General features: G+C 40.2%; 2 protein-coding genes across 2 annotated transcripts; one reads left to right on the top strand and one right to left on the bottom strand.

Moving 5' to 3' along the window:
- Nucleotides 1-544: 544 nt before the first annotated feature.
- Nucleotides 545-17,281, top strand: tmc2b (transmembrane channel-like 2b). Its single transcript, XM_058635427.1, has 20 exons — nt 545-627; nt 719-760; nt 1,897-2,299; nt 6,037-6,186; nt 7,646-7,736; nt 7,831-7,912; nt 8,491-8,597; nt 8,681-8,779; nt 9,586-9,728; nt 9,828-9,975; nt 10,290-10,484; nt 11,550-11,729; nt 12,287-12,445; nt 13,038-13,166; nt 14,076-14,143; nt 14,456-14,695; nt 15,873-15,998; nt 16,119-16,197; nt 16,459-16,588; nt 16,711-17,281. Exons 1-20 carry the CDS (start codon nt 582-584, stop codon nt 16,926-16,928), a joined length of 2,835 nt encoding a protein of 944 aa, XP_058491410.1. The 5' UTR covers nt 545-581; the 3' UTR covers nt 16,929-17,281.
- A 591-nt stretch (nt 17,282-17,872) lies between these two features.
- ptgesl (prostaglandin E synthase 2-like) lies at nt 17,873-19,973 on the bottom strand. The gene is made up of 6 exons (XM_058635426.1): nt 19,761-19,973; nt 19,580-19,635; nt 19,072-19,224; nt 18,777-18,977; nt 18,456-18,573; nt 17,873-18,181 (listed from the first exon to the last, which is right to left on the bottom strand). Exons 1-6 carry the CDS (start codon nt 19,821-19,823, stop codon nt 18,062-18,064), a joined length of 711 nt encoding a protein of 236 aa, XP_058491409.1. The 5' UTR covers nt 19,824-19,973; the 3' UTR covers nt 17,873-18,061.
- Nucleotides 19,974-20,505: the final 532 nt, after the last annotated feature.

Raw genomic sequence — 20,505 nt, 5'->3', positions numbered from 1 at the left:
TGTTAATCTGCACAAAATATCTGCACCTGCTGGCAGGATGATGCTTGCAGCTTTAATTTGTGCTTGTTTCTCCTCGTTGACTGAACGCTTGTCTTTAAAGTGTCGTATGATCAGCTCTGACTGAACTAAACCTAAAACAGAGTCATTTAAATAAAAGGCTGGAGTTTGTCAGTGATACAGTAACTACAGTCGCTCCTTCCACTTGTTACTTAAGTTTCCATCCAACTTTAATGACTCCTGACCTTTTATGTCTACATTTGCTCTGGTGTCATCTTTCTGGCTCACAAATGAACGAACTAGTAAAAATGTCCAAACGTCACTTTTCTGTTTTATTAAAATTGTAAGCTAGTTTTAACAGAAATGACAAACTGAGTTTAATTAAAACACGTGTCAAATGTCCATTAGCAGTTTGATTGACAGGTCTATTATGTGACTCCCCCCCCCCCCCCGTCAGGTTTGTCTTTGACTGTTGTCAAGGAGCCTGGGCTTCGACCAGTGTGTGTGTGTGTGTGTGTGTGTGTGCGTCAGTGATGAAGTGAACAGAGGAGAACAAACATTAGAGAAGGTACAAAGTCACTAAAATGCCTCCGAAAAGGAAAAACAAGGCTGCACTTGATGTTGAAGATGGTGAGTTTATTATTTTTAATTTATTTCAATCTTTATACATTTGCATAATCTTTATAGTCTTAATGAAAACTGTTTTGTTTTGGTGTTACAGTTGGGATGGAGGTCGACGCTCAGTCGTCTGCTGGAAGTGAAGGTAAGTTTTTCTTTTGCTACAGCTTGATTTCCAATCTTCTCGATCTTTAATATAAAATAATTTCAAACATTGAATTCAGCTTTGCTCTTTGAAAGTAATAACCAAACTCTTTATTTTGTACTTCTTCAGTCTTATTTGTTTGCATGTGAGCATCAGAACTCAAAAAGTAAAGGACAGTTTTTGGTTAAATTTGGGGGTGGAGTTTATGGAACAAAGAAGATGATCAATAATTAGATTTCGTGAGACAGATACAGATACATTCTTACAAACAATTGTTAAACTTGTGAGATGGTGGAGTTTTGGAAAATTTCAACAAAAACTCCACTACCAGTCATGTTGCTGTGCAGTTACTGTTTAATGCTGACAACAACGTTGTGCACCTGAAAAGAGACAAAGTGGGCGTGTAATGACTTAAATAACAAATTCCATCTGCCTTTATCATGTGCTTCAACAAGTACGTTCAGAACTGAAATGATAGTAAAAATGTCATCTGTATGATTCGACAAAAAGGAGTCCCGCAGGGCTCTACATCAGGACCGCTTCTCTTCTCAGTCCATGGAAAAGATCTACCAACAATATTTGGTATGGTGTATATATAGTGTCAGAAGTAGAACTGTCATATTTGCCTCCCCTCGACTCAATCTTCCAAAACATCTCTCAACACTTACACAGACAACACTATAAAATTCCTTCTTCATCATCTCAGAAAACAATGTATCATAATGATAAAACGGTAAAAAACTAAAAAAAAGAACAAAAAGGAGTTCCACAGGGCTCTATATCAAGACCACTTCTCTTCTCAGTACATGTAAAAGATCTACCAACAACTGGTCTGGTCAACTGTTATGCTGATGACACCATGATATATATATAGTGTACATAAACATATATATATATATATATATATATATATATATATATATATATATATATATAAAACAATCACATTTCCAAACTTTTAGATTTGCTTCTCCTTAATCTCCTCAATCTTCCAAAAACATTTGTCGATACTTATGCAGACGACACTCCGTTTTATGTGTCAGTCAGAAACATAAACATTATAACTTCCCGTCTGATTACAGTGAATATGATGAAAGTTTCCACTAATAATAATGAATATAAACGTGTTTTCTCAGACGAGGCCAGAAAAAGAAGTAAAAACAGAAGAATGAAGCAGCAACGAAGGACCAAACAGGTCAGTGACGATGACGAGGACGAAGACGAGGACGAGGCGCCGCGGAGGAAAGGACGAAAGAAGAAGACCAAGCCCAGAGACGACGAGGACGACGAGGACGAGGACGACAGACGCAGCGTGAAAAGCAAAGGATCTAAAGCGTCCAGGAGGAGAGCTGCGAAGAAGGAAGAGAGCGACGAGGAGAGTGAGGAGGAGGAGCGAGGGAAGAAGAAGAAAAGAGGAGGGAAGCCTGTGTCCAAGAAGGAAAAGGAGGAGCAGAATAAGGAGAAGAAGGGAAACGGTAAAAAGAAAGACGGGAAGGACAGTAAGAAGGACGAGAAGAAGAAGAATGGGAAGATGAACAGGTGCAGTATTCTGTGACATTCTCCAGCATCATGGATTCATGATGTCATATTCATCATCAAATACTGGACATGAACATGATCATGGATTCATGATGTCATATTCACCATCAAATACTGGACATGAACATGATCATGGATTCATGATGTCATATTCACCATCAAATACTGGACATGAACATGATCATGGATTCATGATGTCATATACGCCATGAAATACTGGACATGAACATGATCATGGATTCATGATGTCATATTCACCATCAAATACTGGACATGAACATGATCATGGATTCATGATGTCATATTCACCATCAAATACTGGACATGAACATGATCATGGATTCATGATGTCATATACGCCATGAAATACTGGACATGAAGATGATCATGGATTCATGATGTCATATTCGCCATGAAATACTGGACATGAACATGATCATGGATTCATGATGTCATATACACCATGAAATACTGGACATGAACATGATCAGCCACATGATTATTATTATTATTATTATTCAGCTTTAATGTTTTATAACATGAATGTTTACAACATACATGATTCTCATATAACACTCATGTTTACACACGTTCTACCTCATGTCACATTTATATACAATACATATTTATGAGAGATGGATAATAGAGTAGAAAAAAGAAAGAAAGAAAGAAAGAAAGCTGATGATAAACAACAGTAAACTTGACATTCAAACTAAATATAGTAAATTATTAAAAGACAATGTTCTTGAATGAAGTGGCGTTACCAATGGAAATACATGTATACATAAATGTATTCATTTATACATTTATGTATACATTTATTATACATTTATTAATACATTTACATATACATGTATTAATATATTTACAAATACATTTATTAATACATTTACAAATACATTTAATAATACAATTACAAATACATTTATAAATACATTTACAAATAGATTTATAAATACATTTACAAATACATTCATTAATAAATGTACATATACATTTATTAATATATTTACAAATACATTTATAAATGTATTTATAAGTACATGTATTAATACATTTATAAATACATTCATTAATACATCTACAAATACATTCATTAATACATTTGCAAATACATTTACAAATACATTTACAAATACATTCATTAATACATTTACAAATACATTTATAAATGTATTTATTAGTACATTCATTAATACATTTACAAATACATTTACAAATACATTCATTAATCCATTTACAAATACATTTATAAATGGATTTATTAGTACATTCATTAATACATTTACAAATACACTCATTAATACATTTACAAATACATTTACAAATACATTTACAAATACATTCATTAATACATTTACAAATACATTTATAAATGTATTTATTAGTACATTCATTAATACATTTACAAATACATTCATTAATACATTTACAAATACATTCATTAATACATTTACAAATACATTTATAAATGTATTTATTAGTACATTCATTAATACATTTACAAATACACTCATTAATACATTTACAAATACATTTACAAATACATTCATTAATACATTTACAAATACATTTATAAATGTATTTATTAGTACATTCATTAATACATTTACAAATACATTCATTAATACATTTACAAATACATTCATTAATACATTTACAAATACATTCATTAATACATTTACAAATACATTTATAAATGTATTTATTAGTACATTCATTAATACATTTACAAATACACTCATTAATACATTTACAAATACATTTACAAATACATTCATTAATCCATTTACAAATACATTTATAAATGTATTTATTAGTACATTCATTAATACATTTACAAATACACTCATTAATACATTTACAAATACATTTACAAATACATTTACAAATACATTCATTAATACATTTACAAATACATTTATAAATGTATTTATTAGTACATTCATTAATACATTTACAAATACATTCATTAATACATTTACAAATACATTCATTAATACATTTACAAATACATTTATAAATGTATTTATTAGTACATTCATTAATACATTTACAAATACATTCATTAATACATTTACAAATACATTCATTAATACATTTACAAATACATTTATAAATGTATTTATTAGTACATTCATTAATACATTTACAAATACACTCATTAATACATTTACAAATACATTTACAAATACATTCATTAATACATTTACAAATACATTTATAAATGTATTTATTAGTACATTCATTAATACATTTACAAATACATTCATTAATACATTTACAAATACATTCATTAATACATTTACAAATACATTTATAAATGTATTTATTAGTACATTCATTAATACATTTACAAATACACTCATTAATACATTTACAAATACATTTACAAATACATTCATTAATACATTTACAAATACATTTATAAATGTATTTATTAGTACATTCATTAATACATTTACAAATACATTCATTAATACATTTACAAATACATTCATTAATACATTTACAAATACATTCATTAATACATTTACAAATACATTTACAAATACAATCCTTTGAGGGTTGCATGGACACTTTTTGTGATTTTTGCAGCAGTTTTTTCAAAAACATTGCAGTGCATGTTGTGATGTTTTTAAGGCATTTTGTTGTGATAATATGTTAAATAACAACCGACCTACATATCTTCAACTTCATTATGAAGTCAAAATGAATGAGTGAGTTCAATGTTTCAGGGTAAGATCACAGTAAATACTCACAGTTAGGGACAATTATGCTGCAACAAGATAGTTTACCAGTTTACAGTTCTGTGAAAACAGATCAATCATCGCCATAAACTGCCACTTTACCCTGTGATGAGTCACAGATTTACAATAATCTGTGATACAATACATCAAATGTGTCAAGTTTACAGAGGAGTTATGTTGAGCTCTGCATGTACATCTCCATATCACCAGAAAGATTAAGATAAAGAAGATAAAGAAAAATTAAAAACAAATTAACAAAAACCCAGTCGTAGACTCAGTTTTTATTTTCACCAAATGCAAATGTAGCACTTTTATTTCACCTCGCTGAACAGTTTGAGAACAACATTCAACATTCAGAAGTTGTTTTCTCATTAAAACATTCAAATCCATCTGTAGGTATTTGAGTTCTCTCACAGCAGTGATATATATATGTGTATATATATATATATATATATTTATGTATATACATATATATGATATGTATATACATGTGTATATATATCAAGGTTCAAGGTTAAATTTTGTTATATGTTTTTTATATGTTTATATGTATATATATATATATACATATATACATATACTGTACATATATTTATATATATATATATTTATATACACATATATGTATATATACACATATATACATATATGTGTATATATACATACACACACACACAAAACAGTGTCATCAGCAAACAATATAAACATTAGCATTAGACAGATTGTGACACAGAGTATATAGTAAATAATGTAAATAGTAAATAAAAGTGGGCCTGGTCTCGAGCCCTGTGGTACGCCCTCAATGATTGATACAGTATCAGAAGATAGTTCATCAGAGTCGAATCATTTCAGAAAGAAAGATGATAATTAGGAAGAAACACAACATGGTCAGGTAAACAAAAGACACACACAAACATGAGAATATTGAAGAATTTCTTCCTCACATACAGAAGCTGCTGTGATCTGTGACACACTCTCTCCCTCCAGCAGCTCCTCCTCTTCCTCTGGCTCCGATGAAGACTCGCTGTCAGAGGGAGAGCTCGCGGCGCTGAAGGACGAGGTGGAGGAGAAGAAGAAACTGATCGCGACGCTGAGGAACAAACCGTGGCGCATGAAGAGGCGACTCGTGCTGCTCAAGTAAAAACCACAAACCCGGCGTCTCACTGTCGCTCACACGCTTGCTGTTCTCTTGTTTCCACTCCTTCTTCATGTCAGCATCACTCATGTACTCATGTCATGTACACGTGATGTTCCACTGTTCCCACCCCTGACCTTTGACCTGGACATAGTAGAAGAAGAAGCTTGACTTATGGTCTAGTTTGGTTTTGTCTGGTTTGGTTTGGTTTGGTTTGGTTTGATTTGGTCTGGTTCGGTCTGGTTTGGTCTGGTTTGGTTTGGTTTGGTCTGGTTCAGTCTGGTTTGGTTTGGTTTGGTTTGATCTGGTTCGGTCTGGTTTGGTTTGGTCTGGTTCGGTCTGGTTTGGTCTGGTTAAGTCTGGTTTGGTCTGGTTAGGTTTGGTCTGGTTTGGTCTGGTTAGGTTTGGTCTGGTTCGGTCTGGTTTGGTAAGGCACAGTTTGGAATGGTTAAGTCCTGGGTCAGACTTAGTTGTAGGCTGAGCCGGCTGCATAGTGCGACGTCGTAGTGGAACGTGACACAACAGACAACAAAGGAGGACGTCCCAGCAGCTCTTTTTGTCTCAACAGAACAAAGTCAAACTCTGTGTGAGAACAGACTGAGGACGTTTGCCTCGACTGGTCAAAAGGGAGGGACATTTTCTCTGTTGCCCAATCAGCTGACTGCCGTGGGCTCGGTCTAGCTCCAAAGAACGGAACGTCAAAAAACACGTACCATACTGGACCAACCTGAACCATTTGACTCGGTGGAAACATGGATATAAAAGTTTCTGCAGGACCTATTCTGTCATAAACACTGACCTTGTCAGGACCAGTAGTCCTCATGGGGACCCAAACCTGGTCCTAATGACAAAAACCTTATTTCTGAGGAACTGGCTAAGATTTAAACTGTGGTTAGGTTAAGGTTAGAGTTAGGGTTAGTCGTTTAGTGTTTTGGGTTAAAGTTTGGGATGAGGCCCCTCACTTTCTCACATCAACATGGAAATCTTCACCTTTACTCACTGCGTCATAAACTTCATCCTCTCACCAGTGCATCAAAATCCACTTTTTTACTTTTTCTTTTATGCAGCTTAGAAAAAACTGACCTACAGACAAACTCTGCCAAAACATTAGCTCCTTGGCGGAGGTAACAGTGTGTGTGTGTGTGTGTGTGTGTGTGTGTCGCAGACAGCTAACGTGGTGTATGTTTCTCAGGCTCAGGAAGGAAACACGATACGTGAGCTGTGCTCCTCTTTTCATGAGCTCAACACTGTTTAATGCATGTAGTGGCTCCTGCTTGTCTAGTGTAAGTAGTGAAGTATCATCCTGCACCTGCTCCTCTAACATCCTGCACCTGCTCCTCTAACATCCTGCACCTGCTCCTCTAACATCCTGCACCTGCTCCTCTAACATCCTGTTTCCACTGATTAAACCACCAGATACTGCAGGTCATACTCACTGTCTGTGTGTGTGTGTGTTCTCAGGGAGGCCCAGGGCTTTGTGGAGAAGTTTGAAGGAGCTCTTGGAAAAGGAAAAGGCCGACGTCTGTACGCCTATAAAGTGATGATGAAAAAGGTCTGCTACTGTTACACATATATAAATATATAAATACATCCTGTGAAACATACACAAACTCCATGACGATGACATTGTTTCATTCTCTCCTCAGAAAATGATCAAGTTTAATCGTGACTTTGACAACTTTAAAACAGCCTGTATCCCGTGGGAGAGGAAGATTAAAGAAGTCGAAAGTTGGTACCAAAATAATCCCAGATTTACCTTCATCGTCCATTCCTGACTCTCTATCTGTGTCATTAACTGTTATTTAACCACTGACAGTCTTATTGTTGACTCTCACAAGCTCGTGTCCCCTCCTCAGGGGGGCGCTAGAGAGACAGAGAGATAAAATGAAAATTCCAAACTTCTGTTTCACCAGAAGACAAAAGACAAAGACGGACTTTGACCCTGAGGACAGTCACGTGTCCAGATACAGAGCTGCTGCAAATCCATAAAAGTGGACGAGCTCTTACAAGTTGTCCTCCATCTTAAACTGAGTCAGCACATTTGGTCCTTGAATTTGAGGGAATTGGTCCTTGAAACATCCTTGAATTGGATGTCAACCAGGGTGTGGGAGAGTCTCGTCAGGTCAGCGCTGAGCGGCGAAAGAAAGATTTGATGGAAGAACAGGAACAAAAACCTACGACTGCTGCTTATTTCCACACAGAGAGTCAACATGGACTTTCAAAATAAAGCGTCAGCAGCAGGTGTTGTTGTTGTTGTTGTTGTTGAACTCGTGAGTGCAGCTTGTTGTGCTTCTGTTGAACCTCAGGTCACTTTGGCTCGTCTGTGGCGTCGTACTTCATCTTCCTGCGCTGGATGTACGGTCTGAACCTGATTCTGTTTGGCTTCATGTTCGGCCTGGTGGTTCTGCCCGAGGTACGACCTTCAGCTCATGACCTTTTTATTACGGATACTTGTTATTATCCTGATTTAACAGACACAGTTTTTGGTGTTTTCAGATCCTCATGGGTCTTCCCTACGGAGCCATTCCCAGGAAAACTGTCCCCCGGGACGAGCAGCCCACGGCCATGGACTTCTCTGTGCTCTTTGACTTTGGTGTGAGGTTCTTTGCTGCAGTCTGACTCACTTTATGTCTCTAATAACTCTAATGACCTCAAGTGAACAAATACTCCATACACCAACCAAAACCAGAACCAGCAGTAGATCCAGGAAACTCTTCTCTGAGGTTCCACACGCGTTTGTTTATGTGCAACTGAGTCAGCAGAGGTCACAGCAGGTCACAGCAGGTCACAGCAGAGGTCACAGCAGGTCACAGCAGAGGTCACAGCAGAGGTCACAGCAGGTCACAGCAGAGGTCACAGCAGGTCACAGCAGAGGTCACAGCAGGTCACAGCAGAGGTCACAGCAGGTCACAGCAGGTCACAGCAGAGGTCACAGCAGGTCACAGCAGAGGTCACAGCAGGTCACAGCAGAGGTCACAGCAGAGGTCACAGCAGGTCACAGCAGGTCACAGCAGAGGTCACAGCAGGTCACAGCAGAGGTCACAGCAGGTCACAGCAGAGGTCATAGCAGGTCACAGCAGAGGTCACAGCAGAGGTCACAGCAGGTCACAGCAGAGGTCACAGGTCACAGAAAACTAAAATACGTTGTCACTATTGCTGATGAATGACGTGGATATTTGGAAGTTTATCGCCTTTTACGCCATGTAGCGCCCCCTTGTGTCGACCTCTGAGGATAACCTCAAATACAGGCGGCAGAGCCATGTTCATGTTCATGTTCATAAAAACAATAACAAACATCCAGGAAGTGCAAATACACACAAATAAGAAAAACCGACTGACGCACAATTTCTGTTTCTGTTCCATTTAACTTGATGTGTGTGTGTGTGTGTGGACTGTAACAGGGTTACTGTAAATACTCCTTCCTGTTCTACGGTTACTACGACCACAAGCGAACCATCGGGCTGCTGCAGTTCAGACTCCCGCTGTCGTACCTGCTCGTGGGCGTCGGCATCTTTGGCTACAGCCTGATGGTCGTCATTAGAACGTGAGACACATGCACACGCACACACACACACACGCACGCACACGCACACGCACACGCACACGCACACGCACACACACATATTCTCACGTTTGTTTTCAGAATGGCTCGTAACTCAAACGAAGGAGGAGACGGAGCAGAGGAAGGAGAGTTCACCTTCAGCTGGAAGATGTTCACCAGCTGGGATTATCTGATCGGAAATCCTGAAACTGCAGACAACAAGTTCGCCTCCATCACCACCAGCTTCAAGGTCAGCAGGTGTGTGTGTAGCAGTGTTTGGATATAATCTTTAAAAACAATCAAATAGTCTGATTTACCTGAGGAACACGAGAAGGTCTGTAAGATACAATCTATGATGTGAGACACTGTCTGAAAGAGAGGAGGCGGACGGCCAAATAATGAGCTGTTCTCTATATCTTAGCTATTCTATACATCCACCAACAGACACTGGCACTCAGTCAGTTGGTGGATGCTTTGAACAGCTCATTATTTGGCACTCATCTCCATCATGTCCTCTCACTTCTGTCTTGTTTGAGTTGTCTGTTTTGTTTCTCCTCACCGTAGGAATCCATCGTGGATGAACAGGAGAACCAGAAAGACGAGAACATCCACCTGCGAAGGTTCCTCCGCGTTCTGGCAAACTTCATGATCCTGTGCTGCCTGGGAGGAAGTGGATATCTCATCTACTTTGTGGTGAAACGTTCTCAGGAGTTCGCTGAGATGGAAAATGCTCAACTGTCCTGGTTTGAAAAGAACGAGGCGAGTTCACACCAGAACACCAGAACACCACCTGAACACCAGAACACCAGAACACCTGAACACCACCTAAACACCTGAACACAACCTGAACACCAGAACACCTAAACACCTAAAAACCAGAACACCACCTGAACACTGGAACACCAGAACACCACCTGAACACCACCTGAACACCAGAACACCAGAGCACCTGAACACCAGAACACCAGAACACTACCTGAACACCAGAACACCTGAACACCTGAACACCAGAACACCAGAACACCAGAACACCACCTGAACACCAGAACACCACCTGAACACCAGAACACCAGAACACCTGAACACCCGAACACCCGAACACCCGAACACCAGAACACCTGAACACCTGAACACCTCAACACCTCAACACCTCAACACCTCAACACCAGAACACCAGAACACCAGAACACCAGAACACCTGAACACCAGAACACCACCTGAACACCAGAACACCAGAACACCTGAACACCCGAACACCCGAACACCCGAACACCTGAACACCTGAACACCTGAACACCTGAACACCTCAACACCTCAACACCTCAACACCTCAACACCAGAACACCAGAACACCTGAACACCTAAACACCTAAACACCAGAACACCAGAACACCTGAACACCTCAACACCTCAACACCAGAACACCAGAACACCTGAACACCTGAACACCAGAACACCAGAACACCTGAACACCTGAACACCAGAACACCTGAACACCTGAACACCTGAACACCAGAATACCAGAACACCTGAACACCTGAACACCAGAACACCTGAACACCTGAACACCACCAGAACACCTGAACACCTGAACACCAGAATACCAGAACACCAGAACACCAGAACACCAGAACACCTGAACACCTGAACACCACCAGAACACCTGAACACCTGAACACCAGAACACCACCAGAACACCTGAACACCTGAACACCTGAACACCAGAATACCAGAACACCAGAACACCAGAACACCTGAACACCAGAACGTTTGTATGGTGGAGCTGAGGTTTGAGGGGGTGCTCGGTCTTCTCTCTGCGTGCAGGTGGAGTTTGTGATGTCTCTGCTGGGACTGGTGTGTCCTCCTCTGTTTGAAACCATCGCTGAGTTGGAAGATTATCATCCTCGAATCGCTCTCAAGTGGCAGCTGGGTCGGATCTTTGCTCTCTTCCTGGGAAACCTCTACACTTTCCTCTTTGCTCTGTTTGATGAAGTCACGGCAAAGGTTTGACGTGTGACGTTTGGAATGATTGAATTCCACAGATCATTTAAGAATAACAGCTGATTTCTGTTTGATCCGTGTGTTTTTTCATGTTAATTAAAACAAAAGAAAATGAATAAATACATTTTTAATGAAAAAATGTTCCTGCAAATTCAGTTACACATTTTAATTTTTTAGGAGAACATTATCTTGATCATTCAGGAACATGTCGTCTGTCTTTTTAAAGGAAAAACTAAGCATGAGCGTCACATGACCAGTGAGGTGTAATGTGATTGGTTGAATGTTGAGCCTGAATTGATTCCTGAGCCTTGTTATCATCGTATCACGGTTTCATCTGATTTTGCTTGTGAACGTGAAATTAACTGTTTATTATTTCAACATTTTCAACCTTGAATTTTTAAGCAAAAGTGAAAATATGACTTTAGGGAAGAAAGAATGACTGTAGTGAACCAGCGAGGCTCAGTCTGGATGAAGCAGCTGCTGTTTGTTTTAATCACATATTAAACTGATATTGATCTGTGTGTGTGTGTGTGTGTGTGTGTGTGTGTGCTCTTGTTCAGCTGGAGAGAGAGCAGGTGATCAAGAACAACACAGAATGGCTGCTGAATGAATATTACGCCAACTACAGCCTCCACTTCAACACCACAGATGTTCCTCCTCCTGACATGGATCCATCCGACGTCATCAGAGGACCGTGCTGGGAGACTGGAGTCGGAATAGTCAGTACTTTATATTCATTAAATATATATATATATATATATATATATATATATATATATATATACACACTTATACAGTATAAATAATAAATATACACTTATTATAGGGATGTAATAAAACCACAGTATAGCAAGTTCATTTGATATAGTGACAGTCACAAAAGCAGGGGAGTGAAATATGTCATGTTATTATGAGATATTCATAACCAGATCACTGAGAGAACACAGACACGTGAACACACCAGCACCTGACATGTGCACATGGATCCAGAAGAATAGTTATTTCCATCTCACATAAACATAACAACATTCATCCTGATCTGTGAAGATGTCGCTGAGATACACACATGTGAACTGTGTTAATCTGGAGTTAGATCAGATCCAGATTAACACCAGTCTCATTCTACAATGCATTCTGTTCAAATCTGATGAGGTTTTTGTGAAAATCACATCAAATTTTATTTGTGTAGCGACACTTTTAACAACATGTATGATCTCAAAGCTCTTCACAGTATTATAGAGAGGATGAAGAAATGTGCAGCATCTGCCAGGACAGGTTGTGGTGAAAGGAAACCTGTTGTTTTTTCTGCAGGAGTTTGTGAAGCTCATCGTGTCGGACGTGCAGGTGACGTATTTGACCATCCTGATTGGTGATTTTGCACGAGCCGTCATCGTCCGCTTCCTCAACTACTGCTGGTGCTGGGACCTGGAGGCTGGATTTGTGAGTTCTTGTGTTTGTTTGGTTAAATTTAATGAACAGTTTAGTATCACATTAAAGAATGAATATGATCCAATTATATTTTTACTAAACAAAACAAAACATACATGTGTATTTAGTACTTGAAGTCCTCCTCTACGTCACTGTGGAGCCAGATTATTATCTACGTCACTGTGGAGCCAGATTATTATCTACGTCACTGTGGAGCCAGATTATTATCTACATCACTGTGGAGCCAGATTATTATCTACATCACTGTGGAGCCAGATTATTATCTACGTCACTGTGGAGCCAGATTATTATCTCCATCAATGTGGAGCCAGATTATTATCTCCATCACTGTGGAGCCAGATTATTCAGCTGCAGATTAAACAGTGGATTGACTTGGTCCTTATTTGACACAACCTAATGTGTGAGTACAGCACAGTTTGTGTTGGATTTCGTGTTGGTCTGACACCGCACACCGACATCTGGCAACACAGTGAGAAAGACGACACTGCACAGACAACGTAATTACAGAGCAAGCACAACAGTCCTACACGCTGCTGATATCTGTAAACACAGCAGCACTTTATTGTCCTTTGTACATGTAAACATATGTTTACACATGCTTTTTCAATGTAAACGTATGTTTCCCATGAAATTAAAATGAAATTAAAGTTCTTTAAATTTCTAAGTTAAAGAGAGAGAGAAGAGCTCCGCCCTGAAATCTGCTGAAAAATATCAAACACAGAATAAAAACGCGTAGATCATCAGAACATGGACAGATGAAGTTTAATGTGTTTAAATATTTGTTCACTCTTCAATAAATAAATGAATAATGAATAATGAATGAATGAATAATGAATAATGAATAATGAATAATGAATAATGAATAATGAATTAATGGAAGCTAACGTTTGTTTTCATCAGCCTTCATATGGAGAGTTTGACATCAGTGGAAATGTCCTCGGACTCATCTTTAATCAAGGAATGATATGGTGAATATTTATCTCTCTATCTCACTAGCTAGCTAATAGCTATCTGTCTGTATCGCTCTGTCTATTTATCGTGCTAATAGCTCGCTAGCTAGCTTGCCAGATGGCTTACTCAAAGTTATCTATCTCTCTTGCTAGCTGGCTAATCGCTATCTACAATCTGCCTATTCATTTATCTTGCTATTAGCTGGCTATGTCATGTAGCTATCTCAAAGTTATCTATCACGCTAGGTAAAAGCTAACTATTAGCTAACTGGCTATCATTATTGTTTTCATGCTGATGGTTATCATTCATGTGTTCATCCGCGTGGACAGGATGGGGGCGTTTTACGCTCCGGGTCTGGTGGGCATGAACGTCCTGCGTCTGCTGACGTCCATGTATTACCAGTGCTGGGCCGTCATGTCCTGTAACGTCCCTCACGAGCGCGTCTTCAAGGCGTCGCGCTCCAATAACTTCTACATGGGTCTGCTGCTGCTCGTGCTCTTCCTCAGTCTGCTGCCCGTCGTCTACACCATCATGACTTTACCTCCGTCCTTTGACTGCGGCCCCTTCAGGTCAGTGACTCTGAATTCACAGTGAAAATACAGTGAAAAACACAGTGAAAACACAGTGGAAACACAGTGGAATCACAGTGAAAACACAGTGAAAACACAGTGGAATCACAGTGAAAACACAGTGAAAACATAGTGAAAACACAGTGGAATCACAGTGAAAACACAGTGGAATCACAGTGAAAACACAGTGAAAACATAGTGAAAACAGTGGAATCACAGCGAAAACACAGTGGAATCACAGTGAAAACACAGTTGAATCACAGTGAAAACACAGTGGAATCACAGTGAAAACATAGTGAAAACACAGTGGAATCATAGTGAAAACACAGTGGAATCACTGTGAAAACACAGTGAAAACACAGTGGAATCACAGTGGAAGCACAGTGGAATCACAGTGAAAACAGAGTGTTTTCACAGTGAAAACACTGTGAAAACACTGTGAAAACATAGTGAAAACACAGTGAAAAACACAGTGAAAACACAGTGGAATCACAGTGGAAACACAGTGAAAACACTGAAAAACACAGGGAAATCACAGTGAAGACAAAAGTTGAAAGTTGTGGGTTCAATTCCCGGCTCTGCTACAGCTACAATTCAATTCAACTCAATGTTATTTGTATAGCGCCTTATCATAACATACATGATCTCAAGTCTGTACATAGGCAACATCAAGGAGAGCAGAGAAACACAACAGTTCACACAATGAGCAAACACTAGGCATCAGTGGAGAGAAGAAGAAATCTCTGACAGAACCAGGCTCACACATGTGCAGCATCTGCCTCGACCGGTTGGGGTGAAAGGAAAATGGGGGACAGCGGAGAGGTGGGGGACAGAAAGGGGGGAGAGAAAGGACAAGAGGGAGATGAGGTAGAGACAGAAGAGAGAGAGAGACCAGGAGCAGATACACAACAACTGTATCAAGTTACAAGTTTATACAATTAATGATATCGACTTTTAATTATAGCACAATAATAATAGTGATGATATGTATGATATGGATAGCCTCGAAAACTGGATCTGGATCCTGCAACCTGCAAGATGAGAATACAGAGAGAGAGAGAGGGAAGGAAGGAAGGAAGGAAGGAAGGACACAAACTAGGGAGAGAAAGAGACAAGGTTAATGACAGCTACAGTATTCCCTCACATACTAAATGCATTATAAATGTTTTTTCTCCAGTGGTCAGGCGCAGATGTACGACGTTGTCATGGAGACCATCGATCAGGATCTTCCTGCTTTCATAGGGAACATTTTTGGCTACGCCACAAACCCAGGACTCATCATGCCGGCTGTTCTCCTCATGGTGTACGTGTCACTTTCTACATTTAACATTTAACAGGTGACATAAATGTTTGTTGGTGGAAAAATGTGCTCAGTTATTTTCACTGGAGTAAAGTCACTGGTGTGTGTTGTGTGACATCACAGGTTGGCCCTTTATTACCTGAACGCCGTGTCTAAAGGTTACCAACAAGCAAACAACGACCTGAAGAGGAAGATGCAGATGGTCAGTGAGACGAAGTCTTTCACAGAGTTTAATAGAACATGACACAGAGATGGTTTAAATGATATGATACATGAATCTTCCCTTCTTTCTTGTTTTATTTGTATATATCACTGATATTACAGATCAACTGTGTTTTTATATATAATATATATATACAGTAATAGTGCTTTAAAATGTCATCCACATCTTTACATCAATATTACAGCAGCCTCCTCAGTTCTCTTTCATTCATTCATTCATTCATTCATTCATTCGATGCAGGCTCGAGACGAGGAGAAGAACCGCAGGAACAACAAGGACAGCACCAACCAGGTGATGAAGGACCTGGAGGACCTGCTGCCCAACAAGTCTCTGGCCCCGCCTCCCATCGAAGAGGAGGAGCCTCCACCTGGTCACCATCACACACTCGTCACACTGCTTTACTGCACGTGCTGGCAGTCATTTTGTGTCGCGCTCTGACCTGTCTGTCTGACCTGTCTGTCTGACCTGTCTGTCTGACCTGTCTGTCCTCAGAAGTCGTCGTGGAAAAAGGAGGCAAGTCGACCAAAACCAGGCCCGGAGCGGCGGGAAAGGGAGTGAACCTGCAGAAAGACGTTTCTCTGGCTGCTTCAAACCCCAGAGGACCGGTGACACGTGGACCAGGACCCAGACCTGGACCTCCAGGGATCGCCAGAGTACCTCAACCCGGCCCAGGACGAGGACGAGGAAGAGGACGAGGACGTCCTCCGTAATTAACGAGACAGACTGAAGGATTTACCACGACGTGAACATTTGTACAAAGGAAATAATCTGTGGAGACAATCGTTGTTTTTATTTATCTGCTGACGTGGAATTAAACTCTGGAGATTCTAACTGAGCAGGTTTTGTCCTGTGGTTCCTGAAAATACAAACCATAATATACTCACACACACACACACACAGGAGCTGCTGGTCCTCTGCTGCCTCGTGTGGTCACTTTGTGTCACTGATTTTAATCAGAATGAAGGATTTGAAAAGATGACAAAATCAGACATTTGAACTTAGTGTGTGTGTGTGTGTGTGGTTTACAGATGAAATCATTCAACATCAGATTCATGATTTATGATTTCATTTTTTATTTTTGCAGCTTCTCATTGATCCTGGATCCGACATCAGACTGAATCTGGATTTCACATCAAATCACTTTGGTTTGTTTGTCTTCATCGTGTCACAGACGACTTCACGTGTTTAAATCACAGGTTTAATGACGGCTGAGTCGAGTCTTTGCTTCAGGGATTATGTGTCTTCAGATTACAGTCTAAACTGCTTCCACGCACGTCAGGAAGCTAAATGGTATGCAGCCTTCATTAGTGTAGTTAACGCCTGTGACTCGGAGCAGAACTCAGAGCCGAGTCAAAGAAGAACGACTAAATGAATCATCAATTATTTTGATAACAATCAGTTTGCTGTGATTTGTCAGTTTCTTTGCTCCATGAAACAAAGAAACCATTCAAACGGAGTCATTTCCAGAGTTTGATCGACAACAGATGAATCAGGATGAGAAATGACTCTGGCTGTCGCCGTGACAACCTTAAAAACAATCACCTGCAGGTTAAACTGCGGTGACTCATAATTATTGCATATTAGACCTTTTTAATTGTTTTAATTACAACAGCGTTGTTTCAAATCTTCACTTTAATACAATCACGTCTCAAACTTCAGAACCAAAACACACTTTTTATTTTCCCAGAAAACATTTCAGTTCCTGGAAATGTGCAAAAATGACCTTTTTGCAGAATTCTCCTTATTTTTCTTATGACTGCATCAGAAACACAGTCATGTGCTTTTATTGTGAAAATCTCACTGATGCTTTCCTGTCGCAGCTGCAGCGGTTCACCAGCAGAGGTCAGTGGTGGCCGAGCGTGGCCCGCTCCATGCGTCTGTACCACCACTTGACTTTGGTGTTGTTCATCATGTCGTCAAACGCCTGCAGACCTTCCATCACTCTGAGGACGCCGAACACGGCCTGAGGGACAAAAAGCACAAACAATCACTCCATTTATCAACCATTTCAACTATTTCCATCATTGATGAATCGCTCTGAAGCTTGTTTCATGATCTCAAATCAAGATTTCTCTTTTTGCAGCTTCTTAAATGTGAATATGTTCTGGTTTCTTTGCTCCATAAAAACAAAGAAATCATTCAAAACTGAACTGTTTTTGGTTTGTGGACAAAAACGTCGTCATTTCGAGAGTTTGACGAACACTGATCAGTGTGTGTGTGTGTGTGTGTGTGCTCACCAGGTCGGCCAGGTTGGGACAGTCTCCGCCCATGAACTTCCTCTTCTTGCCGATGGCCGCCACCCACTCGTTGACGGCCTTGTACAGGTCCTGCCTGACGTCGTCCTGCAGGTTGTGTCTGTGTGGTCACAAACACGCGTGAACACACACGATCACACACACACACACACACACACACACACACACACACACACACACACACACACACACACACACACACACACACACACACACACACACACACACACACACACACACACACACACACACACACACACACACACACACACACACACACGCGGTCACATGACTGACACTCACCGTCTCTTCAGCCTCTTGGAGATGACAAACATGGCCGCCGCGCCCACGTATTTGGCAAAGAAACCTTCAAAAGACCCGAAGTTTCCCTCGCGGACGATGTAGTCGAAGGACGCCAGAGCCTCGCCGCTGGTCCTGTACACGTTGGGAGAGATGAGGTGGACGAGCCACTCGTCCGTCCACTTACGCCACTTCATCTCCTCTCTGGAGACACGAGAGGACAGCAGAGAGAGAGACACGTGAGACACATCACATGTGAGTGTGTGTGTGTGTGTGTGAGCAGCAGACGTGGACTCACTTCTGCGTCCCCTTCTCCGGGTAAATGGCGGCCGTCTCGTCCTCGCTCAGCATCAGCCAGTATTTGTTACTGTACTCCGTCACTTCCTTCCCGCTGTCGCTCACCGACTTCAGCTCCGGGTAACAGGAAGTGATGTCAGACATGCTTTTGTTCCTGGACGACATTTAACAACACCATCACGTCTTTATCTCACTGTTCCAACAGGAAACCACACACACACACACACTGAGGTCAAATGTCTTATTTTGTCTCTTCAGTGTTTGAAATCCAACGTTCAGATTGACGTCAGTGACACAAAGTGACCACACGAGGCAGCAGAGCAGCAGCTAAAGTCACTGCTTTTCTCTGAGGTTTTTTGTGTGAGACACAAACTGTGATGTCACAAATGACCTCTAGTGGCAGAAATAAGAACCCGTCAACATGAATACTGTAATAAAGAGTGGTGTGAGATGAAAACACGTCATCAAACAGTGTTTTTCTGACCTGACCTTTAATGACAGTAACTCACTGGTTGATTAAATGAGTCCTGATGGAGCTGATGATGACGGACGAGTCGTTCAGTTGCTGCAACAAAAGAGAAACAACTTGTGACCAATCAGTGAATCCAGGAAAATAATGTTTTAATCAAGAGGAAGTGAGTTACTGATGAATACATGAATGATTTCCCTGAAGTCTAAATGTCCTCTCACCACGTCGTCCACCATCAGGATGGGCACCTTCCTGTAGGTCGACCACTTGATCTCCTGCCTCATCACCGGGTTCACCTCCACGATCTCGTACGGCAGCTCGTAGAAGTCCAGGAAGGCTCGCACTTTACTGCAGAAGGGACACGTCTTATACTGGTACAGGGTCAGCTTCAGACCTGGACCTGGAACCTGGAGCAACAATCCAAAATCACCAGCTTTAACATCCACGTGGCTTTAAGAACATGTTCACGTCTTTATCTCACTGAGAGACAGACTGAAGTCTGTAAACCACTCACTCACTCACTCACTCACACTCACTCACTCACACACTGGTGCCTCCATCACTAAGTTCAAATGTCTTATTTTGTAAAATTCGGGATTTAAAATCCTTGACTATGATGTAAATCAGTGACACAAAGTGACCACACGAGGCAGCAGAGGACCAGCAGCTTAAATCACTGATTGTCCCTCTGAGGTTTGGTGTGTGTGGGAGAGTGTGTGTGGGAGAGTGAGTGAGTGAGTGTGTGAGTTAAAATCACTGTCTCTCTGAGGTTTGGTGTGGGAGGCACCACTTCATCATTTTAAATTATAATTTTATTGTTTCTTTGTTTTTTGTTTTTTTTTAAATGAACGCTGTGAAAAGAGACGATCAATGATCCCATAATACTTCATGTTGTCACCAAACGTATACAGACTTGTGTGAGTAACACGAGAAAATGCTGTACCATGGAAAGTACTGCACTACGGG

Source organism: Solea solea, chromosome 8 (assembly GCF_958295425.1).
Source record: "Solea solea chromosome 8, fSolSol10.1, whole genome shotgun sequence".
Taxonomy (NCBI): Eukaryota; Metazoa; Chordata; class Actinopteri; order Pleuronectiformes; family Soleidae; genus Solea; species Solea solea.
This window is presented reverse-complemented; position numbering and strand designations above follow the sequence as displayed.